This window comes from Furipterus horrens, unplaced genomic scaffold, assembly GCF_987537825.1.
Source record: "Furipterus horrens unplaced genomic scaffold, mFurHor1.1.pri manual_scaffold_10, whole genome shotgun sequence".
Lineage (NCBI taxonomy): Eukaryota > Metazoa > Chordata > Mammalia > Chiroptera > Furipteridae > Furipterus > Furipterus horrens.
Window position 1 is genome coordinate 68,044,224 of NW_028327180.1, and position 27,722 is coordinate 68,071,945.

The window sequence follows — 27,722 nt, forward strand, 5'->3', positions numbered from 1 at the left end:
CTTTCCTTCTTTCTTTTCTTTTTTTTTTTGTAAATCTGTGAAATCAGAATAATAATGAAACCTATTTCATAGGGTTGCTTTGAGAGTTTAATGACACAATAAATGTTATAAACTTAGCAAAATGCTTGGGTTATAGTAAATGCTCACTGTATAATGCCTGTTATTACTGTGATTGTTTTATAAAGTGAAAATTCTAAGTTACAAAAATTCAGTATGATCAAACTTGAAAACAAGATATGTTTGTGTGTGCATAAACTAAAGGTCTGGAAGAAAACCATAACTATCTGTAAGTAGAGGAATTAATTTAATGTCCTCTTTGCTTATCTGTATAGTATATATTTTCCATAGTGAAGTTGTTTGTTTATTTCTGGGAGAGAAGAATATTTTAATTGATGTAGCTGTAAGTGATCTGGGGTAGTCTCCCAGACCTAGGAGGAGGGAGAAGGAAGGATTGGAGTGATGGGAGGAAGCATGCAATTAGAAGATTATGAATGAAAATTAGTTAAGAACTGGCAGACTGCTCATCTTCTCATTTCCAGAGCCAAGGAACTGCTTCATAATATGCTCAGCATCTCATATTAATAGCTATTGTATATTCCTTTAATCTTCATTTGGTATTGAATTCAAGTTTTCTTTCTTTTCAGAATTTTCTTTCTTTCTGGTTAATTGCTGGTTAGTTCCCTACAGGAATGTTATAATATGACTGCTGGTGTCAGGTACATTTTACCGATTTACTTGGAACATAATTTTTTTTTAAAAAAAAGATGATTTCCACCCATAATTCCTCTTAGAAAGATTCCCATCCAAAAATCAAAGCTAAGGGCAACTTCTGAATAAAAAGGTAAGTGATGATAAATACTCATTTTTTAATATAACAAACATTTATAATAGTTTACCCTACTTAAATTGTCTTACAATCATTTAAGAACCACAAATAACATTTAAAAAGTTTCTCTCAGGAAGAAGCTTGATTTTCTAAAATCAGAGCCTGATTTAAATCTAGGTTATTTTCAATTACTAGCCATGTGATCTTGGACAAATTACTTAGCTTCTTATTTTCCTCATTGTAAGATGGTGATAATTATCGCCTGCCATATAGAGTTGTTGAGAAAAAAAATAAATGCAAAACATTTAACACATCTGGTCCACAGAAGGCTTTCAATAAATATTAGTAATTGCTCATTATAAGCGTGAAGACAGTGAGGCATAGAGACCACATTACAATTTCCAAGCTTTGTGTTGTGAAAAGACAAGAAATGCCAATTTTGAGGAGAATTAAATTATATAGACCTTATTTAAAATTACCAGGGAGAGAAAATGAAGGTGGCCTCCCTTTCCTCCTCTCACCATGGAAACCAGACCTAGATAACCCAGATGCACATTTTCTGGTTTGGCTCCAAGAAAATAGTCCTTAATATGGAAACCCAGGAAACCTGCAGAATTAAGCCCATCAGAACAGCAGGCTTGGGCAGTCCTTTGTATCATTTGAGTGCCATGGGTTTTAGGCAGAAAATAGGCTGAATTATATGTGTCCATTATTTTAAAAGTGCCCAAAGAGATTTATTCCTCCACTGATCATTGGAAGTCAGAAAATTTGCAGTTGTTCAAATACCATATAAAATAAGGCTAATTTTCTGCTGTAGATTTTCTTTCTCTTAGAAAGTGAGGTGGCCCTGCATTCAGGGGTTCTCTTTTCTTTTCTCCCTTCAGTTGCACGAAGAAAAGAAAGAAATATTAAAAGAAAGTGGCATTGTCCTTGCCCTTTCAAGTACAAATATTTCACCTGTGGGTTACTCTGACCACATCTAGCCACTACAATTCATTCCGCTCTGACTTAATTTAACCCCAGAGGTTTAACCAGACACCATCCCAACTAATTAGGGTTGAAGCATGTCCTTTTAATCTTTCCTCATCCATTAACAACTGTACAGTCTTCCTTTATGACTGAGTATGGGCTACCTTGGTATTGGCTCAGTCTGTTGCCTAATAAATGTAATCCTCTTCGCTTCTTAAAACATTTACTTTAGATACTCTAAAACTCAGTCCTGTGAATTTTAAAACCAATCCCATATCCGATTCAAAGCTCCGCGACACACCAGGCTGGACTCAGCCGCCTTGGTGTGGAGATGGACGATCACTCTGGCTGTCACCGAGCTCCTGCTCTCTTTTCCAAGAAAGTGTCGTTTGTTTTAGACACAGAGGAAGTGCAGAGGCGCAGAGATTGGAACACAAACGCCCTGCACTGCCTCGGGGGTGATTGCTCTCTAGCTGCACCTGAAAACTAACAGAGCTCAGGGTCTGCAGCAGAGGTTCTCAACATTTAAGTGCATGTTACAGTTACGTGAAGGGCTTTTACACCACTCTCTGCTTGGCTGTCACCTCCAGAGATTGCCTGAGTTGGGCTCTGTTGGGATTGTTGGTGCCTCCAGTAAGCCACACTGGCAGGAACTTCCCCGCCTTCCAGGCTGCACCTGGCTGGCCCTGGAGGGGCCTCCCTGAAGCTGATTAACCCCATCCTCTGGCTAACACCCTCCTTTTGCCGCCACAAACACTCTCTCTCTCTCTCCCCCGCCTCCCCCTCCCTCTCTTGCATATCTCTGTCTCCTACAGCAGTAATTCCCAGAGAGACTGGACTCCAAACTCATTGACATTCCATGGCCAACTCAGCTCTGTTAGCACACTTATGTCGGAATGGTATCTGCAGAGAGATGGCTGCTTCCAACAACAGAATGCAGAATTTGTATTAACTTGTGACAGTTAGCACAGTTAAGTGGGAAACCTAAACGGCAACTTTGGCACTATCTCCTACTCTCTAGACACCCTCTGGGTAAATTTTAAATCTTCAGGCCAAAACCCAGCTCCTTATCTTTATTCAGGGCGAACTCATGGTGTTATGATAAAATGAAAGCTAAAATTATAATTGTAAGGCACTCTGTAAGCTTTACAACCTCTGCATGTAATGCAGTATTATGTAAATAATGGTTATAATAGTACTTGTCACTTATTAGCATCCTACTTATTTCTGTGTCTTCTCTGCTTGATTCTAATGTTAAACTCCTCTCACTAGAAGGTAAGCTCCATGGGGGGGAGCCCTCATCTGGGTTATGTACTGCGGGGTCACCAGCACCTGACACGGTGCCAAGCACCCAGAGGCAATTAGTAGACATTTACTGAATTAATTAATATTTTTTTGTTAGGAAGTAGATGCTGCCCTAAATAACTCTATAAAGTAGTATTTTCAAAATGCAATCAATGGCCCTCTTGAATCAATATCAGACAGGGTGTTCCCTAAATGGAGACCCCTGAGGCCCCCCTGAGACCCATGAAATCAGAAGCTCCCCAGTTAAAGTCAGGGGTTCTTGTCATTTCTAGCTATAAGTCCCCACACATGATTGAACCCATAATAAATGGTGTCCACAGGAGTGAAAGACCGAAGCCTTGCTGTTAGTCAAAACAGCTGCCCCAAAGCCCGTACCCATGTAAGGCTTGGTGCCGGCCACGGTGCTGATCCGCGCCTCCCCGGGCAGCATGGCGGCGATGTTGAAGTCTGTGATGTGCGCGTGCCCTGGCAGGAGAGAAGCACCACAGAGAATGATAAGTTCCTTCTGCCCAGCGGCACAGCCGTGCGTCTACACCAAGCTTAGTCTGTAAATTCTCCTATGCTTCGGGTACTAGCAGTAAAAGCTCAATTATTCTGTCCTCAAGACCAATATGTCCTGCCCTGGCTGGGTTGCTCAGTTGGTTGGAGTGTTGTCCTGGTGTGCCAGGGTTGCAGGTTTGAGCCCTGGTCGGGGCACATATAAGAATCAACCAATTAATGCATAAATAGATAAATAGGTGGAACAAACAAATCAATCTCTCTCTCTCTTCCTCTTCCTCCCTCCCTCCCCCTTCCTCTCCATCTTCCTTTCTCTCTCTCTGAAAATCAATTTAAAAAATGTAAAAATATACTAATATGCTCTTCAATCAGCTAATCCTCCAGCAGCCAGAACATGACATGCAAAGATGAATATCTGACTGTATCTGTAGTTCAACCTCAGGAAGTATTCACTTTGGAGGTTAAGAGCTCATGCTCTTGTAATTCTGTTAGGCAATTTTTGTTTACAGCATTTTAAGTTGGTCTAACCTGAGAGTATCAATAGGGACCCAGGAGCTATTCAAAATATCCAATCGCCAATGCTGTCTTATGAGACTTTTTTTTTTTTTGTAGAGACAAACATTGTGACTATAAAGCAGACATGAATGCGGATACAGCAGGTCTTCGAATAATGCTGTTTTGTTCAAGTTGTTTTGTTATAAATATTGATAGAAAAAAAAACGATTTCCTGCAGGAGCCACTGTTTGTGTAGAATTTGCATGTTTTCTCTATGTTTGCACTCCAAAGATGTTCATGGGAGGTGGACTGGCATGTCGACATTGTCCCAGCATGTGTGTGTGTGTGTGTGTGTGTGTGTGTGTGGCACTGTGATGGAGGGGAGTCCTGTCCAGGGTTGGTTCCCACCTCATGCCTGGAACTGCCAGGATAGGCTCTGGCCACCCAGAACCCTGAACTGAAGTGAGTGGGTTGGAAAATCATTCCCTCATGTATTTTTATTCATCCTTCTTAAATATATATAGCTCACACTTACTTCAGTGTTTAATATTAGAAGTGTTTGGGTCTTCATTTAGAAGTTTGGTGATGTTTTTGTGACCTGAAACTTACCTTTTGTTTATATCAATTAGCCTGTGGTGAATATTGGCTTCCTTATAGTATGTTGTTTCGCTTTAAGTCAGTTTTCAAGAACCTACTGACGACATTGAGGACTTACTACTTCTGTTTCTCTGCCAGGAATGAGTCCTTGTTTTATCCTTGTTTTTCTGAAATAACATTAGTAGATTTGTCTGTTAAGTCTGCTGTCCCCTAATGGTTCTCGATAGAATAGCTCACCAAGGAAAGCAGGGGAAAGTTGAATTTTACTTATAAAGAGATTGTGTGACGCGCTCTAGGCTGGGAGCCAGGAGACTTGGGTCCTACCCTGAACTCTGCCCCTAACATATTGCAGACTTTAGTCCCATTCCTGTGTTGAACCTAAGCTTCCCTTCATTTAAAAAAGGATTGGGTGGATGACCTGATCTCTAGGGTCTCTCTCAGCTCTAAGGCTCATGGCGTTACTGCGCAGGTCTCACCACTCAAGTTAAGCGGGGGGCGCACGTGCACCGTGCATTAGCATAGTCACATTGATAGCTGGAAGGAAGAAAGAGGTAGCTCAGGGGCTCAGGCAGAGAAGCTAGTTGTGTTAGTAGTTGGCACAAAAGTCACACGCTTTTGGAGGATCCTGAAGCATTAGCATTTCTATGCTTCTGTGGTTGTGAGGAGCTATGGCTGTAATTGGAGGGGATGTCATCTGATTGTTCTTCCTGGTCCCTCCCATCCATGCTCCTCCGCTACCCCAGCCAAACTCTACTGTCTACTCGAATGGCATTCAGCCTGCAGCTGAAGATAAATCTCATTGCCTTGACTGCCAGGGGTAGTTTTGTGCCCAAAGTGTTTGTATTTGTTTATGTGATGACATTTTAATACAGTCAAAGTAGCACTCATCCAGCCTAAGGTAAAGGTTGTCTTGCTTGAACGGTATCATGGGTGTTTTCAATAATTCACCCTACCATGAGTCATGCTCAGAGCACTGGATCGGTGTTCACAAGGTGTGATATGAAGTAGGTGAGCCAGGAGATGCTGCAGTTAAGAGCTTGTTCTCTGAGGTCAGACTATTTGGCTTCAAGTCCAGGTTCTATCACTGACTGTCTAGGTCACCTTAAAAAGGTGGCTTATCTCTCTGTAAAGCTGAGATAGGATAATAGTCTTCTCATGAGATTGCTGGAAAGATCAAAGAAAGTAATGACTGTGGGAGGCAGCTCTGCCTTTGGCAGGAAGTGAGTGTTCAATTTTTGCTTTTTGTCATGATAAGAAACTCCAGAGTTACAGAGGGCACAGGTGTGTGTGTGTGTGTGTGTGTGTGTGTGTGTGTGTGTGTGTGTGTTTTAATATGATGCTCACTTGATTTTTAGGCACATTTTGGGACTTTGCAAGGCAGGAGCTGTTACCATAGAAGGCTTAGTCCTTCTTCACACCCCCAGACTGTTTTTGCCTTTCTCTGTTCCCTGTGACTGGGGATGATATTAAGAAACCTAAATTACAGATGATGCCATAGTTGTCATTTTCCCAGATATAGCAGTCAGATAGTATTGTTCCTCTGGATACAGCGTTTATGTCCTGAATAACTTAAAGACACAAGAATTCTAGACACTATAGAATTGATAGAATTGGATGGGGCACTTACGGTGGTAGGATATAAAAATATATATCAAGACAACTGGTGTTGTGCCATCCAAGATCTAATACCTTCTTGGACTCTGAGCTACTGAGTGAGATGTCTGGGGAGAACAGTAGCAGGTATGCTCTAAATTAAAAGGCCTTTTTTTAAGTCAGATTCTGAGGTATGAAGAATGTTTATTCACACCATGGGAAGATTCTCCATTTTATGAAAGGATTTAGCTACTTCAAATATTAATCTTTTCTGATGAACGTGAACCAATATGAATCAGTAGGCATAAAACAAAACAAAGCTTGTTACTGAATGGTGCTAAATGAAACATATAAATAATGTGGTATCCTTAGAGGAACGGGTGTGGGAAGCAGATAGTAATACATAATTATCCTTCACAGTTGCTAGGTATCCCCAGGTAAGAGGTGCGTGTGACAGCCCATCAGGGGTGAAATACTATAAATGTTGATGGAGAGAACAAATGAGGGTTTAAAATAGAAAACAGGGAAAATCACACCAGAAGACCCTCCAAAATGCAGGCATTGGTTTGTGGTTCAGTTAATTCTCCCAACAGCAACTCTATGTAATGAGCTCAGGGTAAAGGTTACCAGGAATTGGTTCAGCAAAAAGTGGTTAATTATAGTCCCTGAACAATGCCAGAGCACCTTCGTTTTTCAGAATCTGAATAAACATAAAGTAAATAACCTCAAAAATTATTTTCCCCAGAAAGGGACCCCAGGAAAATGTATAGAGAATAGCTCTCAATCCTTTTTGTTTGTTTGTTTGCTTTTATTCCATTCACATATCCAATCCTTCCCAAAGCAATGTTTCTCTTATTAACTGAGTGATTCTCAAGTTAAATTCAGATTGGGAATATAACACAGAAGAGCCCTGTATCAATCCATTATCCAAACCCAAAAACTTGAAAGAGAAAAGAGGTCATTGTATATAGTACACCAGACGGCAGGTGTAGTTGGTTGGGACTGTTTCCCAGGCCAAATGGGGTGACTACTTACGGTCCTTAAGCAACTGAGCCCCAGCCCCACCAAAATAAAAGGCCCTGAAAAGCGGCTTTAGTTCCCTGCACACATGAAGGAAATCAGAATGGACCACGGACAATGTAGATACCTGAGAATTAGGGTTCAACAAAATTGTTTAAACACAAGACCTAACACACAGACACACAGAGTCTTTGGAATCAAAATAAGTACCCAGCACTGGCTATCTGATACAGAGACATAAAACAAGACAAAGTGGTCTAAGTTTCCTTCCCTAGGGAAGAGACCCTACTAATTTATGGAATCATACTAATATCTCATTTTTCATTGAGTGATTTCCTTCTGGTAGATTTTGCCATCAAGCACTTTATAAATAGTATGTCAGTTCATTTTTACAATGAGCCTAAGAAATAAATATTCTTTTGATCCCTGGAGAAACTAAGGTAGCAGAGAAAGTGTAGGCAGCTTGTTGACACTCTCAGAGCTAGAGATTGGGTGAATCATTTCTTTTTAAACTTCTATTAAATTTATTGGGGTGACATTGGTTAATAAAATTATATAGGTTTTAAGTATACTGTGCTATTGCATTGTGTGTTAGCCACCCAAGGTCAAGTCTCCTGCCATCACCATTTAACCCCCCTTTACCCTCCTCTACCTGCCCCTACACCCTTTTCCCTCTGGTAACCACCGGACTGTTGTTTGTGTCTATGAGTTTTTGTGTGTTTTTTTGGTCTGGTTTGTTCATTTGTTGCTTTTACTTTTATATCCCACATATGAGTGAAATCATATGGTTCTTGACTTTTTCCATCGGACTTATTTCGCTTAGTATGATATTCTCAAGATATATCCATGCTGGCACAGATGACAGTATTTCATCTTTTCTCATGGGTGAGTAGTGTTCAATTGTATATATGTATCACATGTTCTTTGGTTTTGAACTCAGGCAACCTGGCCCCAGCATCCATGCTCTTAAATATGATATTACACAGTTACTCTTTCACAAAGGTAGTTCCCTAAGAATGGTTAAACTTGCAGATTAATTTATTCCTGGACCTTTCTCCTAATCTACAACCACCAAGTGGGAAGTTGAATGAGAGAGTACAGAATGGCCTCAGGGTAAAATGAGGATAAAAACCATGTTTGAGATCTAAGATTAAAACATGGTTCTCTGAAATGGAAGGTAAATCTTGAACACGTTTTGGTCGACAGGACCTGCATGTCTCCATTCAGGGCCTCAGTGAATGGTAGAGCAACATACGGTCAGCAACAGCATTGGGTCAGTGGCAGAGAAGCCCAGCCTGGGTTCCGCCTGACCAGCTGGCCGTGCGCCTTCATGAGACTTTGGTGGGCAGCTGGAGCACCTTTTCTAAGTTGTGCCAAGGTGACCTCCATTGGCGAGGGGAGGCCCTATCACGACGGTGGAGCTCTGTGGAGTTTATATGCACCAGGTCGAGAGAGGATCCTACTTCCTATTTAAGGCAGGGCCAGCTGGTGTGTTAACGAAAGTCACCTTCATGCTAAGTCTCATCATTGCTCACATTTTTGAAACTCAGAGACTCTGTTCCCACATGTCAGAAGCAGTAAAGGGAAGGAAGAAATAAGGTGTTGAAAGAATGGGAAAAATCTTTTTAGACAGTCTGTAAATAAAAAATGACCCTGTGCTTTTGCAATTAGAGGTCACATGCAAAAGGGTTTCTTAGCCCTCTGAGCACAGGTGGGGTCTGGTAAGTCACGGTAAAATGCAACTAGGTAAGTAAATCAGGAGCAGTGGCTGGTACTTGGAGTTTCAGTCCCACTTGCAAATCCCTTCTGTTAAAGTCAAATAAGTAAGGAGCTTTACAGATTTACGACTCACCTAGCAGCTTCCTGAAAAGAACAAGGCTCTTATTGCCACTATTAACACTTAGAACTTATAGGCTGTGTGTCCTACAGGTCTACTCCGGTGGACCAATAAATCCAAATGTACATTCAAATAAATTTTAGAAAGAGATTAGATACATTTAATCATTGTGGCAAAGCCTGTTCTACAGGATATCTCTAATCAATGTTTCTTGAACTGCAGGCATTCATTTTTCCCCTTCACGGTTCTTCCCATATCCCCATGTGACGTTCCTATCTGTGTACACATACACTGCCACCTACTTTCTATTTTTCTTTAAGCTGACTGATTTTTAAAATCCTCACCCAAGGATATTTAATGATTTTAGAGGGAGAGGAAGGGATAAAGAGAAACATACATCAGTTGTTTCCCGAACATGCCCTAACCAGGGATCAAACCCACAACCGAGAGGTATGTGCCTTGATAGGGAATCAAACCTGTCACCTTTTGGTGGATGGAATGATGGTCCAATCAACCGACCTACCTGGCCAGGACATAAACTGACTAATTTTAAAAAACTGAAATATCTTTGAACAAAAAACTTGATATCTCCTCTGCAAATGTAAACCCAGTTTGTCCTTCTAAGGAGGAAAGCATAAAAGTAGATGCAATGCCAACAAAACAGTGTCCCTGATATCTAGGAATGTACCATTGCCTGTCAAAAGCTCAAAGCTTGAGGCCTGTTCTGTCTTTACGAAAGTAGGAGATGCTAGTTATAAAGATACTAAGGCAAACCAGCACCAAAAAAGCTGAGATGGTTTTACTGAAGAAATCAGTAGGTGTGGAAGGACATTGAAAAGAGAAGGACTTTCTCATTATGTAAATTCAATGTTATACTTAAGGGTGTGTTGGTGTACTATGCGGACTGCCCCCTCACTTATAAAATGAAGTTTGTACATATAACTCAAGTCAATCAGGCAGGACGTCTTCTCTGTGTATTGCTCCTTCACTGGGGATCGTCATTTCTGTTCTATATGCAAGTCATGTTGGTTGCAAACACATCATTTACTCACCATGTTCATCAAGCAAAATGTTGTCAGGCTTCATATCCCTAGGGAAGTAAAAAGAGAAAGTTGCTCATGATAAAACAAACAAACAGAACTAAAGGGGAAAATGCTCAAGAACCCGAAATAGGGCTAAAACAACGTACTGGCACTTCATCACTCACAAAGTTTTTACAGTGATTCTAAAAGATGATTGCCGTGAACACACCCAATTTCTAGATCAGAAAACCAACGCTTAAAGAAGTTAAGTAACTTAGCCCAGGGTCAGAGATAGTAAATGGAAGAACTGGGCTCTGAACCTGAGTCTCTCTTGTTCAGAAGCTCAGACTCTTAATTCCTATAGCATATGATATCTAAACATATAAGTGTCGCTCTATAGGGTCAGTCATATGAGACATTTAAATAGTCATAAGGTAGTAGTACTAATTATAATTATCATTTCATCTGTGTAAATCTGGAGTGAACGTAAAGACTACAAAATAAGAAAGATGGTTTGTAATGCGATTTCATTTTAAACTTGCAGAGGTTACTCTTTAAGGATGATGTTATAATTTTATAGTTACAGGTACTTGATAAATACTATTCCTGGGATGGTTAATTAAGATGTGGACCAGTCTTCCATGCCTTGGTGAGGTCCTTAACTTTATAGGAAGGAAAAAGACTCACCTACTTCCAGTAAAGAGAGTAGTTTCATAATAAATACTTAGAGAACTGGCCTATAGAGTTTTCAAAATTCTCCTGAAACAAATATTGTAAGCAGTGCCCCTCAATCGGAGAACAGCATTGCTGTTCCTAACTGGCCTCATCCTCCACTCTCAGGTTTTACTGCCCTTCAATAACGTACCATTAAAACCCTTCAACCTAAATTCACAAAAGCCATTAGGGAAGAGATTCTGAAATAGGTTTTGGAAACACATTTTCAGCCTAGTCAAGTGGCTTTTATTTTGCTTGAATAAGATGACCTTGGTCTTTGACAGACTGAGGTGGTCAGAGTCCTATTTTCTTGAAAATATTAATGAATAATAAGCCTTGACCTACAAACAGAACCACGTACATGCCACTCCCAATATGCAGTCTCATGAACTTTGAGTATCATCTCATTTAGTTTGTTAGGGTCTTAAAGTTAATTCTGGATTCATAAGCGATCCTCTGTAGCTGTGGCAAATTTTTCTCTTACAGGGTATGCTTTGCTAAAAATATAGAGTATAGGGGGTTTTTCAACTGCATAATTCTATGGCTGCTCACTCTCTCTCAATATTGCAGATCCCATGAAAAACCCTTTGATGGGTCCCTTTATTTCAAGAATAACCAAGTTCAAACTCACTCATATAGAAGAAAGGCCCTTTTATCATCTGGCTCCTGTCCTCCAGCCATGTGGAGGCACATGGAGTCTCCTAAATCCTCCCTGCACCAGCCCACCTTCATCTGTTCCTTCACCAGAATTGGGGCCCCCCACCAACACTATACCCAGACAATGCGGATTCATTTCTCACCTCAGAACTCAGATGTCACTTCCTGCAGGCAGCCTTTCTTGATTTTCTGATTCTGAGTCAATGACCTCTTCTATGTGCTCTGCAGAGTATGCTTCTCCCATCATAACATGTTTCATTTATATTTACTTCTTTTCCCAACTGGAGTATGAGCTCCTCGATATCTGGGATGGTTTCTAGATTACTGTCATATTTCATCACATAGGCTCACAGAGGCTGGTGGGCACTATTGAATGACTCAGTGATACCAGGAGAATGTCTAGTGCACTTAAGGTTGGTTAATCCTAACAGTACTATCGGAGCACTGTGGGGCACCACCAAACACTCTACAGTTGAAAGATTGGAGTAGACCAGGTGTTAGGATCCTACCACCTCTTTCAGACTTGCACCCAGTGAGCATCAGTTAGTGTTTGCCAAGCAAAAAGGAGAGCCTGAGCAGCCCTGACAGGAAGAAAGAGACCTGGTTGCAGCAAGACCAGCACACTGATTCCGTGGCCTGAATTCATGACTGCTTGCTGGGAAAAATGGATGGCTCTGGTTTGACACTTCATGAGCTTCTATAAATTCCTCAACATCACTTTTAGTATTTATTAAAGCTACATATCATTATGCCCACTTCTCCCCAAAGCTAAAGATAATGCTTAAAGAATAATACAGAGATCAGAAAGCTAACAATTACTTTAATGTGACATGTCTAACTTCAATCTCATATTCATTTATTCATTAAATATTTACCTATTTTGATAAGTCACTATACGAGGGCTCCAGAAATATAAAGACAACTGAGATACAGTTCTTTTTAGGCATGGAGAAGATAAGAAAGATTCACAAGGAACTATGCCAAAAAGGCTTAAAGTGGTGTTACTGTGTGTTTACTGCTAAATTCAGAGGAATAATATGAAGAAAATCTAAGACAATTATAAAAGAAAAAAATGGACTTTTAACATAAAAATAAAGATTTAGGCATAGATTCTAAGTATATAGTTTTTCCAAAATGTTGATGAGGTAACTTCTGAGTCTCTACAGGGTCAACTGCAGAATGATAACATTGTTTATTCATACAGCAGGAGAAAAAAAATGAAAATAAGCCCAGTGTGCTATATAAAAACTCCTGCTAGAGCGAACTGAGATTTTTCTAGTTATGAAACTTAGCACCACTTTCTTATCCTTTCAAATAAATCCTAAATATGAACTAACTTATGCTAAAATGTTTCTCTCATTTAAGGCAATCTGTAATATGGTTTCATTTAAAGTGATCTATAATATGATTTAACTTGGTGGTAACCAAACCTGGATATGTTAAGAATCACAATGTGAGCTTTAAAAAGCATAGATTATGTGACCTATCTAGCTCAGTCCTGTGATAGCTAGACTAATTGTCCAAACACAAACTCTTCTAGGGACTTTTTATGTACAGTCATGTTCAGAAATACCATCCAAGCTCAGTTCAAGTCCAAAAATATCAATCTGATTTTAAGATGCAGACCTTCACATTCTAGACAAATACTTTGCTCAAAATCTATATAGAAGTATATAGCTAATGAGTTCCCTCTCACTGTTATTTATCATTCTTGGTGATGACAATGTCTGTGTGGACATTCTATCTAATTCCTTAACCTCTCACTTCCCTGACTTTCCTGCAATAATCTTTTCACCTGTCCCACCTAGTTGTTTCATTATCCCCATTTCCTTAATCATTCCTTTGTTGTTATGACCTTCTATCCAAAAAAATTCCCAAACTGGCATGTCTAACATGGAGACCATCAGATTCTCAGACAAAGGACAGCTTTTCTATAGTGTTCAGTACTGTAGCTGTCAGGCTCCCCAAAGTGCCCAGAACACAAAGGAAGTGCTTAAGTAAATATTTGTCATAAAAATGAATGAACCTGGATCCTTGGTTCTCAGACTTCTGGAGTAATAAGCCACATATTCTTTTTCCCTTAAGAAAAAAACAAAAAGAAAACAAAAGAATAGCCCCCTCCAAAAAACACCCCACTCCATCTATGCCAGATGTGCTATTTACTGTTGGCCAACTAAAGACTGGATTGTTTTAGTAAGTGGATGAGTATATATCAGAGTACAAGTGATAAAGAAGTGATGTCTGCAGTCCAAGCCTGCAGTTTCAGAGGGGATGTTAGTGAATTTGGGGAGTGGTAAAGTACACTTCTAAGCACATACACGATGTAGAGACGAGAAGGCTGCGTCCTGCTGAGTCAGCAGCTCCTGCACTGGGAACTAGAAACCGTGTGGCAATGCAATGCTCCCCACGGCACAGTCCCAGGCGGAACTGATACAGCTGCCATTCTCGCTCGAATGACTTCATGGGACATTAGCAGAACTTAATAGGCTAATTACATCCCTCTGCTGTGTCTACCCTGGGATCAAGTCACTCACCCCGCAATCCGATACAGGGTGTTGTGAGAACAGGGAACAAGAAAATCAGTGTATCCAAACCAAAACCCACGCCATCAGCTTCCTGACAGGGCCACAGTTTGGGTTTAACTCCGTGTTACCTAATGTTCTCCTAGGATTGGGCCCTCTCCCAGTTCTTGAGAAGGGAAAAGAGATCATACGTAGAATTCTATAGTGTATTATTTAGGGCGCCGCACAAAGGATATCGGTCACGTAAACAGGTCTATGTTAAGAAAAGAGTTGGGTGGGATGAGAGAGTGTGAGGGGGAAATTGTAAGAAAAAAACCCAAACACATAGTTTGGAATAGGAGGCAGAAGTATAAGCTGCCAGGATTGGATTATTACCTCCCGGGTCTCATCTCTTTTTTATCAAGTGGCTGCTTTTTTTTTTTTTTTAATTGGTTCAAATTGGCCTGTAGCAAATTTAATTTTCTTCTTTATAGTTTTTATCGCCTATTCAAAAATCATGTAGATTTTGCACCCTATCTATAATATATCCATGTGCCTTTTAACATAAAAGTTCCAAATCTCTTGCTGTTGCTCGAGAAAGATGAATCACGCTCTTCCAACAGAGAGTAGCACAGAAACCCTGGTTTGAGAGATATGATTGAAAACCATGATCCCAGCGACTTGAGATTTTTAACCATCTTGCAATCTCTGGGAGCAGAATATTTAGATGACAAGGCTTCCTGCCTTACAGTATAGGAATAGTCAGATGCTCATTCATTACCATTATTTCCTTTAATCTGAATTCACACGGATAGAATCCTAGGTCACACATATGCATTCTGTCACCAGGCAGGCAAGGACACAGAGCACTGAGGACCCAAACCACATCACTCAGCTGCAAAGACCAGCTGGAACGCAGGTGTCCTGGGTCTCTCACTCAACACCACAAGGTTTTATGGAAAGAAATGAACCGGTTAGAGGAAGACAAAGAGTCTATAAGGCAAGGAGAATGAAAAAGGAACAAGAGCGAATGTGGACTATCGATGGTAACAGTCATGGAAGGGTTTTGCTTTTTTAGATTAAGTACAGGAGAGGGGCATTCAATTAGAGGTGAAAAGTAATTTGCTGCATTTCAACTCCAGAACTGAAAGTATCTTCTCAAGCAGAAGAAAGAAATTTGTCCCTTGAAAATGAAACAAATGAACTCTCCTAATCACTAAGAGAATTAAAAAAAAAAAGAATATCTGAGTCTTTCCAGAGTCATGCATGCACTAGCTTCTGAAAGGTATCAGGTGCTGTGCTTGACCCCCCAAAAGTCACAGAATGAACCCAATTGGTGCATACACTAAGATGTGTTGCTTTGATATTTTACAAGGAGTACAAACTTATAATGAAGTGCCAACATTGAGGTATCATGTGCCACAAACAGCGCTAAATGTTTTATGTGTATTACTTCACTCAGTTCTCCCCCACCGCTTACCCTGCAGGTAAGTATTAATATTTTCCTAATTCTACTGAAAATGAAACAGATATAGAGCAGTGATTTCCAATCTTTTCAATCACAAGGCACACATAAACTAATTATTACAATTCTGCAGCACACACACAAAAATGTATTTTTCCTGATCTGACAAAAAAATAGGTATAATTTTGATTCTTTCACACTGGATGGCTATTGCTTTGCTGGCGGTTGTCATTTCGTTTAAATTCCACAGTCTAAGAGAAAAGAGGTCAGTGCCCCTGACTAAATGGTCAGGTAGTGCATATTTTAAAAATTCTTGCAACACACCGGTTGTAGATCACTTTTCTAGAGAGATCTGGGGACTTTCTAAGTCATCTGTATAGCTCCTGACTAGTGGCCCCAGGACTTGAGCATAGGCTGTGTGAACGCAGACTTCGGCTCTAAAGCCAGAGAAGGAGACACAGTGATGGGATTGTAGGTGGACAAGTATGTGGCCATAAAGTCTAAAACAAACAGATGAAGGGGACCAGAAATGGGAGACCTTATGTCAAGGGCAATAACCCTGTTGAAGAAAAATAGAAGCTGGTCATGGGGCAAAGCAATTAAAATCAGCAAGTAAGTTTTCTTGGCAGATGCTATGATCAAAGAGAGCTTGGGGAGGAATGTGCTATAATCTGTCTGTTCTTTTTTTTTTTTTTTTTTTTTTTTGAGAGACACAGACATCGGTTTATTGTTCCACTTGTTGATGCTTACATTGGTTGATTCTTGTATGTGCCCTGACCAGAAATCAAACCTGCAACCTTGGGGTACCCTGGTGACACTCTAACCAACTGAGTCACCCAGCCAAGGCTAGGAATGTGCTACTATAAATTGCTTACATGAGCAAAACTACAGTATGGGCATGGTTAGTTGGAATTGGTATTAATTAGTGCATTGGTTAGAAATGGGTCTTGTGACAAGTGATGGAAAGCCTGACTTCCATTGGCTTAAGCAGAGAGTATGGGAATGCACAAGCAGCCTCTGCCAGCTGTCAGCCGGGAGCTGCTCTGTTGCAAAGATCTGGACTTCGCTGAACACCGACACTGGACAAAGTCACTCAGTGATGGTAATTGAGAGGACAAAACAACCAAGTGATCATGGGGTCATGTCTAACACAAAAGCAAGAGCACCGTATAAACTATAAACCTGACTGTACACTCCCACCCCCGACCCCTGACCCCTGACCTGGCTAACAGGAGTGATGCTGTCTTGACCAGTGACTGCGCTGGCCCACTCCTTTCCTCCTACCTCCCACCTCTCAGACAAAACTATTAAGATGCTCAGTCATAGAATTGCCCCTCTTTCTGATAGCACCCAAATCTGAGGAAAATTATGATGTCTCAAACCTTCCCCAAACCACCTATTAGCACCCCAGTCCTCAGCAAGGCCTTCCTGACACGCTCTTCTGAGATGCCCCACAGTTCACTATGTATACAGCCTGTCTTTGGGGACAAATACCAGTCAACTTCGCTGGATTCCAGCTGTGTTCCTGGTGGTCTTTGGCAGGTGGACATCAACAAGTGGTGTTTTCTCATAAGCAGTCCATAGGAGAACAGGGCAGTGCAGGGACCATGCGGTGGTTCCACACTGTCATCAAAGAGCCAGCCCCATTATGTCTCCACTCCACCACCTTGACAATTTCATTTGTTATCTCATGGTCTCAGAATACTTGCTCCAGCTCCAGACATCACATAGGCCTTTAGGGCAGGAAGAGGCTGAAGAGGGCAGCACCAGCTGGGTTTATAATCTTTTATTCGGGAAGCAAACGTTTCTCTAGAGGGCGTAACAGTAGAATCCCCCTTAGGTCTTACTGGCCTCACTGGCTCATCCCCCACATTAAGGAGACTGTGATTGGGGGTGGGGGGTGGGGCAGGGACTTTCATGATTGACTAAGCCAATCATCCCCCAACCTGGGACTGGGTACCTTGCTGCCAAATTGGGGTTCTATTACCAAGGAAGAAGATAAGGTGAACTTCAGCATCCTATAGCTAGGCAGTCAGGGAGCATAAGTAAAGAGCAGAAATGCTGGCACCAGATGCCCTGGTATTGGACTCCATCCTGGTCACGTTTGAGCTTGGCTAGTTTATAATATGGGGATGATTCTATTGGTACTTACCTCATGGGGTGGCTGTGAGAATTAAGTACTTACAACAGTGACTAGTGTATACTAACATATCACTAAGTGAAAACTCTTACTAGTAAGAGTAAACTATACATATGGTATAGTATACTCTCTTTTAAGTATTGTGGGCATATATAGTATGTATATAGATAGTTAGGGGTGATATTCATTTAACAACCAGCACAGCACAGTCATCAGCTAATTAGAATGGGCAATGGTAGAGGCAAAGTAGCAGTCCCTGAGGGACACCTTTGGGCCAGGAGGTAACACTTTAGCTGCTGCACCACAGGAGGTAGGAGTGAGGTAGGAGAGAAAAAGATAGGGAATGGGGGAGGCAGGAAAGGGACTGGGGAAGCAGGTGGCTCAAGCAGCAGCTCTTTATCAATCAATGCAATGAAATACAAGAATTTCAGTATTTTTACAACTGATATGGCCATACCAGCATATGGACTAAACATGAGCCTGGTATATGCTATACTGTATTACACTATGTAGTGTGTGTATATACATACACCATATACATGTATATATACACATATATGATCAGATTTAGGTCATATGAATATATTAGTGCATAGAATAATGTTCATAATAGTCTCAACAACAAATGGTCCTTTCTAACCCCAGGAATTACTAGATTTATTTAGGAAGCAGTAGATCCTAGATTTAAGTAGGTGGACTTTCAAGTCAGATGACTCAGGTTCAAATTTCAGCTTAACACTTATTATTTCTGTGATCTTGGGCAAGTTACAACCTTATGTAATGTGATTGCCTTACAAACATAACATTCTTCATTCCCTTAATGATCATTCTGATTGTCATTTGGACATCAAATCTCTCTCTCTCTCTCTCTCTCTCTCTCTCTCACACACACACACACACACACACACACATACACTTTGGGGAAGCCTACTCCACCCCTGACTTTAGAGAAGGGTTCTGTGACTCAGGCCTAAGCTACAAAAAGTTGTCCCATCCCACAGTCCTAGTTATTGGTTCAGGGATGGGCCAAAGACCCAAATTAAGCCACTGACTAGGAAAAAGAGTTATGCTACGGGCTCCTGAGAAAGAAGTTTCTTTGTGTCCTGAGCAAAGCTTCCAGAAGAAATGTGTACCTGGCATATAAATAAGTGAGAAATACTAGGTTCATTGCAGCATTATTTACAATAACCAAGATATGGAAGCAAACTAAGTGTCCACCAATAGACAATTAGATACAGAAGATGTGGTACAAATATATAAGTGCCCCCCATATAACACAGTGGTTAGGTTCCTACAAATGTGAAACTGTGTTATACAAAACAAAGAACTAGTAAAAAAGGGGGGGTGTTTAGGTTCCAAAGATTAAAAAAGCATACTATTATATATTTATAATTAAGAGAAATATCTTTATTAAAGCAATTTTCATCAAAAGTATTACATATTAATATGAATTAAGTAATGTGTTCTTTGTCATCACTACTAAGTTCCATTAACTGAATGTGTTTTTTGACAAGATATCCTCATCCTCTGAACTTTCTTCAGCATTATCTTGATTTCTATGCTCTACTTTTTGTAAAAAATCTGTTATTTTAAATTGCTTGCTTTTAGCTGAGAGATCTTTATAAATTTCATTACATGGTGCTAAGCATTTTTGAAGTTCTCTCTTTAATTTTGTGCTCCTTTCAGTATAAGGATCTTCACTTAAGAAATATGACTCTAACTGTTCAGCTAAGTCTAGGCCTTTCTTTATGTTTCTTAGAGTAAACTGATATGAATAAAAAATTTTAAATGAGTTATCTTCTGCTCTTAAAAGCTTTTATCATGTTCAGTATTATATGGGGATTTCCTTAGTTTTGTGTTATACAGGAGTTTTCCCCAATTCTCTAACCATGTTAGAGTGAAACTGTGTTGTAGAAGTGCCATGTTATACAGGGGTTACCTGTACAATGGAATATGACTCGGTCATAAAAAAGAAAGAAATCTTACCATTTGTAACAGCATGGATAAACCTAGAGGATGTTATACTAAACGAATGAGTCAGACAAAGAAAGACAAACACCATATATTTTCACTTACATATGGAAACTTAAAAAAATAAACAAATGAACCAGAAACAAATTTATAGATACAGAGTATTTTCATGGTTGCCAGATGGGGGTGGGGTTGGAGGGATGGGTACAAAGGGGGAAGGGATTAAGATGGGCAAATTGGTGGTATAAAGTACAGCACAGGAGAGGAAGTCAGTAATGTTGTAAAAACTATGTATAGTGCCAGCTGGGTACTACTAGACTTACTGTGGGGAACACTTTGTAACATATATAAATGTCTGACCGCTATGCTGTACACTTGAAACTAATATAATATTGAATGTCAACTGTCATTGAAAAAAATGTGTTAAATGTCTAACCCTGAAAGAATGACGTTTAATCTTTGTACTAAGATGTGTGCTAGGCAAAGTAAAATTTAATTTGAACCAAGTCACAGGTTGCATATTAATGAAACTCTTAACCTTATAGCAACTGTCAAGACCTCAGCACAGGCTGTTAAATGTTAACCTAGAAACAAGCAGTTTTTTGTCTTTTTCATATGGGGTTTTACAAATGGGTGGCCTTGTGTGAAAAGCACAGCTCCAAATGGCCTGATGCATAATACAAAGAGGGCAGAGTCTCCTGTTTTCACAATGTGTAATTCATGCTCATTCATTATTTGGTAGCTTGGGAGCAGGTGCTGAATAGAACCTATCAACCTAATACCCTCATTACTGCACAGCCGTTTTGTTTTTCAGGCTCAGTTGCCCTTCTGCTATGGGAGTTAGAAACAGAACATGTGCAAGGGCTTGTGAACTACTGAGGAGAGGATTTATCAAATCAAAGAGAAAGGGCCTTTCCTCAACCACTCCAGAGAAAAGAGTAGCCTGAAACCAAAATCTATTACCCTCTGCAATAAACAGAGAACATTATCAATATACTGCAAGGAAGAAAGTCAACACCGAGTGACACATGCATTATATAAGTAATCAGATAATCTATAACTATTTTGGGACTTTTATTTTTCTCATACTGGATTTGCTGCTTTGATCATTTGGAAAAGATTTACATTCCCTTCTAGATATTTGAAAATAGAACACAATATCTTGGGCCAGAGAAATATATATATATTTTTAAAGCAACAAATAGCTAAAATATCTCACCAAATCTAAAATACAAAATTAAGCAAAGATAGTCTCTGGGCAACATAAAATAGGTTACCATATACTCAAGCTAATGAACTGGACTACCATAATTTTACACATAATTCTAACAGATTTTGTTATCTGGTCTCCCATCCCATAATATAGTTGAAGACAGAAGAGATCCGAGCAGCACCTGCTAAAGAAGCAAAAATTGAAATCTTAGCAGCTACGAAAACTGTTAAAACATACACTGTGTTAGTTTGCTAAGGCTGCTCTGATAAAGTACCACAAACTGAGTGGCTTTAAAAATGAACCAGAAATACATTGTCTCATGGTTCTGGAGGCTAGAAGTCCAAAATCAAGGTGTCAGCAGGGCGCTGCTCGCACTGTAACCTGTAAAGGAGGATCGTTTCTGGCTGCTTCCTGGCTTCTGCTAGGTTTCTGGCCCTCTGTGGCCTTCCTCCCAACCCTTCATTTTCACATAGAAGTTTTCCGATGTCTCTCTACATCACCTTCCCTCTGAGTAGGTCTATGTCTGTGTCCAAATTTCCTGCTTTGATAAGGACACCAGCTACGTTGGATTACGGCTCACCCCAATTAACTAATTTTTACTTGATAACCTCTATGAAGATCCTAGTTCCTAATAAGGCCACATTCTGGAATACTAGGGGTTAGGACTTCAATATGTATTTTTTGGGGGAACACCGTTTCACCCATAACACTAACCAACTAAAATATATACTTAAACAAATGTTTGTTGTTATTGGTTAAATAGCACTAAAGAGCTCATCTGAGCTTGAGGATGTCTATTATTTCATAGTAGTGAAACTAAAGGAGCCTAATATGAAGAGTCTTTGAAACAGATGATCCTCCTTTTGAATCTGGCCTTAGTATACTAACTGTATGACACAGGACAAGTCACATAATCCCGTTGCGGTATTGTTGACCATCAAAATAGGCAGTGTGTGCAAACTGCTCATTAGCTCAGTGCTTGATATGTGCTTAATAAATTATAGCTCTCCTTGAGTCATTAAGAAAATGATATATGTACTTTGTAGTATAAATGTATAAATGAAATGGTTAAAATGTTGGTGAGCAGAAAGGAGAAACACCATCAGGAATTAGCAAAACATCTCTCCAGATGACTCATCCCCACGTACTTCTGAAAGCTGGGGTGTCACTGTGTTGAAAAGTTCATTTTCCAGGAGCTCATCTGTCATTTAATGATCATTGACAAAAATGACTAGCTGCAGAAAGATCTTATTTTTTTCCCTCTGAATTATCATCTCAGGAAAATAAAATGTGACTTCCAAGATACTACATTGTGTGTGAGTCAGACAAAAAGGTCAAACTCAGCCTCCTAGAAGGTCTCTGCCTGTAACAAACTAAAGACCTTGGCTCAAACAAATAATTTTGGCTCACAACGGAATTGCAAATAAGACCTTGAGTAGTGAATGTGCTAAAAGCTGTTTGCCACGCCTCACTGTCACATGCTCTGAAGACAGTTCATTTCTGCCATGCAGCCTTCTGGGGGAAATGGGTGTGTGGTAGGAGCAGAGGAAAAAGGAGATCATACACTGAAGAGCATCCCACCAGCGCTGAGAAGAAATTGTTACCATCGGTATTCAGCTAGAAAAGTGGAGCAAAGAGACTTAGATATTGAGCTTAACACGCTGTGTACCAGGGAATTTAAATGCCTTTTAGAAATGACGAGAATTCTCGCCTCCCATACACAATGTGTTAATAAACTGGGGAACATAAGCCTGTTTGCTTCACCAGGAGCTACTGCTTTTCATAGTCCATGCTCCACCAAGGCATTAACACTCCTCCTTTTCGCCCTTCTGGCACTGGATTGTTGGGGGCCCAAGGGCAAGGTGCTGGACCAAAGAGACCTGTCATTCTAACTAGGGGGTGTAAACCTATGCAAAACCTGTGAAAGCTTCGGAAGTTGGTTCTTCTGACAAAGCACCTGATCTATGCCAAGCCCAAACTAATATAATCCCAGGGGAACAAAGAAGCTCTCCCCTCCCTCCCCCAATGACCCTCACTCACACGGTACACACACCTGTTCTCTCCATGGCCACAGGGCCCATGGCCATGGGGACTCCACATACTGGCTCTGGGAGGGAGCCTGAATACCGCAGCCCAGCAATGGAGTGCAGCTGGAAACACACGCTAAGCTAGCTGGATGCTGAACTGGACTGTACTTCATTATTGAACAGAAACTCTGGACATTGGCTTTTGTCTTGTCCTTGCTAAAGATAAGACTGGACCTTTTCCATGGTAAGACAGAAAGACATAGGACATTGGGAAGTCAGGAGGGGAACCCCCTTAATTTTACATCATCAGTAAAGTTCACCATGAATCCTTCCATACAGGTCTCAGGAAATTCTTTTCCTTGTAATACACAAAAACTCATTTTCCACCAACAACAAAATCACCCTGGACTCTTAGGTATAAAAAAACTTCTTGCTCATTTGACTTTTTCCTTAATGGAGATGTTCAAAGCTGTTTAAGGTCACAGAGAAAACTGGTGTCAGAGTCTGGTGTAGTACTTCTTTAGAGGAACACTTCCTGGTGTTCATGTCTTGTATAATCTCCAGCCCCTGAGTTGTATGGCTTGCTTCTAACCAACATTATATGGCAAAAGTTGATAAGAGGTCACTCTTGTGATTGTGGTTTATTATATAATGTTATTCAATGATATATACTCTGTCTTGCTAGCCGACTCACTCCAGAGTCTTGCTCTCCTCACTGAAAAATTTGAAAAAACAAATTGAGTCCTATAGACACATAGAAATGAATTCTGCCAACATCCTGACCAAACATAGAAGTGAGCTCTTGTCCATCCCAGTTCTGGCCAACACCTTGATTGCAGCCTTGCAGATAACTCAGCTAAGATGTGCTCGGACTCCTGATGCAAAGGAATTGTGAGATAATCAATGTGTAGTAAGTCATTACATTTGTGGTCATTTGTTACACAGCATAGAAAACTAACACAGCATGGGGAAAAGTCCCACACACCATGGATATGCCATGGGAAAATGGGGGATTTTCCATAGCAACCTTTACCATCTACCTATACACTGCCCTCATTCATTTGTTCAGTCATTGATTTATTCGACAGCCACTCTGGATTAGATTACATGCTGGGGATTAGAGCCCAAGTGAGGTGTAGTCTCCACCCATAGGGGTTAAGTTTAGGAGGGAGAGACAGTTTTTTATTAAAAGAAAAACAAAAAACAAAAAAACATTGTGATCCAGGGGCTACAATTAAGAGTATGATCATGACCATTGTGAAGATGCAATTGAGTGTGAGTGATGTGTGTGTGTGTGTGTGTGTGTGTGTGTGTGTGTGTGTGTGGTTCAGGATACACATACAACTGCTTGTTTTCTTTATAGTATATGCCACCAAATTATTATACACCTTTCTGAGACCAGTGTTGAAGTGCTTACTTGACTCTCTTTCATACTATAATATTATCAATCTCTGACGATGGGAGTTGTCTGTCCTTTCACCATTGGAGGTCAGCACTGAGAACATTGTTTGGCAAAGGAGCCCAAGAATCGGTTTTTGAATGAATATTTATGATAGAAGCATTATTCCTAAGTTTTTTCTTCCACTATCAAGATGATGATTTCTAGGAAAATGGTAGAAACATCTCACAAGCAGTTACTGTGGATCAAGAGGGGATATGCAAAGACAACTTCCTGCATGCTTCTTACAGAAGCTCTGGGATGAACCGGGTGTTGGTATTGCTTCCTGTGAGCACAGCAAAGCAGACAAAGGTGATGCATAAAACCACCATCTGTCTATTTTTTGACAAACATGCATTTTCTTATTCCTACTTCAACATATCTGTAATCGATTGGAAGTAAAATTGTTGCAACTCTCTCTGCTGTACTGTAATTACTTATACAAATTTTCTAATTAGATATTTATCCCATGCCTATGGGAATGTAGAAAGCAGTGAGTTAAAACTTCATTAGAGTGGAGGTTATTCTTAGAAAGATAGAGAAAGGATCATACATCCTCTCAACAGGTATTTTGATCCAAGATTACTTACTGTTTAACTATTCCATACAATTCATCTCATTTGCTTAAATTCATAATTGGGTCTTTTTTGACACCTGACAAGGAAGTGAATACAAATTCATCTCTGGACTGTAATAATTACTTTCCATCCCATCATTCACTGGAGAGATATGGCAACCAGCAAACAAATACTGGTATCTGGTAGGAAGGATTGTAATGAGTTTATTTTTCTTATTTTTTTTCTTAACAAAAACAACTAATCACTTTGTCCATATTTTAAAATCTTTGTTCACTGACTTAATGTAAGTAAAGGGGAATATTGAATTAGAATCTGGCCATAATTTGGAAAGTCAAGCTGATTTTCAAAGCTGTACTCATAGAAAAACGTTTCACTCCTTGACTAACGAGAAAACTGTAAAATGGCAAATTAACGGTTATTAGGCAATCCAGTGTCTTTCACAAGAACAGAAAAGAAAATTCTAAAATTGAGAGAAATTAGCTAAATAGGCTACATACTAAGGAAAGTATAGAAAAATTTCAAGTCTGTGAAATTTTTAAAAATCCACAAACAAAATAAAACTCTTCATGTCTCACTTGGAATTTATGGCAAAACCAGGGCCTGTGGTGTTTTTAAAATGGCTAGACATTGCTGCCAGGGAAGTCAATGCAGAAAAAAATATTAAAGCAGCCCATCTGAGGTCACCACAGAGAGACAAACGAGTGCTTTCACTCATTCAGCTGCCAGTACAAGGACTTGATTTTTCTTCCTTCTTTGGCTATCAATATCCTTTTTAAACTCTCTGAGCTCTCAAGAAACTCTGTTTAGTTACTCCAAACCATTTTCATCTCTGAAGTATTTGGGTCTTTTCTTGCACAATTTAACTTCTAGTTTTAGGTCATTCTGTCTTCAGTTGGTTCGCTATGTATCATCTTCACGGTACAGCCAGACCGCGGAGCCTGAGGCAGGTGGTCCTGCCTCACAAGCCATGTCCTTGACCCTGTGCTCAACATCGACATGGCTGGCAGTGGCTCAGACCTCTGCACTTCTATCAGGTGACCCTCACCTACTTGTTAGCTAAGTTACTTTCTGAACCAGAGTTTCATCAACTGTAAAACAGGGACAATGACACCATCAACCTCCTGGGTTGTGGGCAGATTGAGTGAAATAATTCACAATTGCTTAGTGGAGTGCCTGGTGCCCAGGAGGCCCCCCAAATGGCAGCTTTCTGCTCCATGGGTTTGCTGACTGCTGTGGATAGTCCTGAATCGTCTACCATATCCAGAGACAAAATGTTTCTAATCTAAATTTAGGAAGTCACATACTTGGCAGCTGCAGATATTTGCAGATGGTCTTTCCTTGTCTGGGGAATCCACTGTATTTTTTATATTCTTTTTTTTTTTTTTCACTTAGAACTCAGGAGGTGTCTTACGATCCAGTCTTCCAAGTGGCTGAAAGATGTTTTGTTATGTTAGAATCAATCAAATCCAGCATGAAGTGGTTGATTCTCCTTTGTTCTTCCTCACTCAAGAGCATGCTTATTGATTGTATTTTATTTTTTTATTTTTAAAATATATTTATATTTTAGTTTTTAATAGTTTATTTTTATTATATTTTATTTCCATTACCATTTACCCCTTTCCATTACACTCCCTTCCACCACCGCTCCCCCCTTAAATCCCCTCCCCAAGCCATCACCACACTGTTGCCCATGCCCCTGAGTTCTTTCTCTTTTTGCTCGATTCTTCCACCCCCTGACCATCCATCCCCAACCCGAGCTGTCTGGGTGGTTCCTCTGAAGAGAAAGGTTTTAGAAAGAGAATTATATACTCAGAAGCCTCTCCGTCCTCTGTGTTGCTCTTCATGCTTTTAACTCTGCCCCGTGAGTCTTACCCTCAGAGAGCTGCCATTACCCTTTAAATGTCACAAAGAGTCACTGCTAATTTTACCATGTACATGTTTTTTAAGCCACTTGACACCATTTCAAATTGATTGCACTTCAAACTGATACCCATTACTTTGGGGCCAGAAAGTTACGGTTATTAGGATTCTCTCACAATTAAAATGTCGATTTGGTCACTACTGTCTTGGAAAGCCTTGCTGTTACTGATATGATATGTGTCCAGATTTTCCCAGAATATTTTTGAGTTTTGCCTGTTGTCCTAGCATAATAAATAACGGCAACTCATTTTGTCCTCAGGTGTACTCTGGATGGGTGATGGACGATATAATTGTGAAGACCCAATGTGAAGACCAAGGTAGGTCTAAAATGTTTGGCTTTCATGTCCAGTATTTTCATTTTGTCTTTGTTATTTGTAACTTGTAACTTGGGTCATTTGTGCAGTTCAGGCGGTGTTCATTCCCTCATACTTCTGCTGCGCACTGATTGTACAATGAAAAGCAAAACACATGTGGCCCTAACTCATGGAGTTTACGGCTTAGTAGAGCAAACAGACATTATTTAATTGCACACCATAAGTGTTACAACTCCTCAAGAGAGGTACAAGATGCTCTGATTGCTATGCACATGAGGAGACAGTGAGCCTTGTAGGCAACAGAAATTCACCTGAATTGTTTTTTGATCCCAGAAGGATGCCACTCATTTTAACATAGTGTTCAAAAAGTCATTGAGTTTGGCTTCCATTCATTTGCTATGATGAGGAGACATTTCAGTGTAAAGACGTCTTTCTGAAGAGAGGCACAAAGTAATAATTGTGGGTGTATAAAGGGCAAGGAATAGAAAATTAATCCTTGGTTTCTTATTAAAGTGGCAAAATTATGATGGAAGCAATAAACAGAGAGAGAAGGTCAGAACAATATTTGGGATTAGTAAGCTCCTTAAGGGTACCAATCATATCAATGTTTCTCTTTAGTTCT

The 27,722-nt window shown here is 40.1% G+C and overlaps 1 protein-coding gene across 1 annotated transcript in view; it reads right to left on the reverse strand.

The window, feature by feature from the left end:
• Positions 1 to 27,722, reverse strand: part of STK32A (serine/threonine kinase 32A) — a 95,308-nt gene that overhangs the window by 20,891 nt on the left and 46,695 nt on the right. Inside the window, exons 6-7 of the mRNA XM_090288063.1 lie at positions 10,193 to 10,230; positions 3,476 to 3,565 (exon numbers count right to left, since the gene is read on the reverse strand). Of these exons, the coding sequence (XP_090144189.1) occupies positions 3,476 to 3,565; positions 10,193 to 10,230 (128 nt within the window). The remainder of the gene's footprint in view (positions 1 to 3,475; positions 3,566 to 10,192; positions 10,231 to 27,722) is intronic.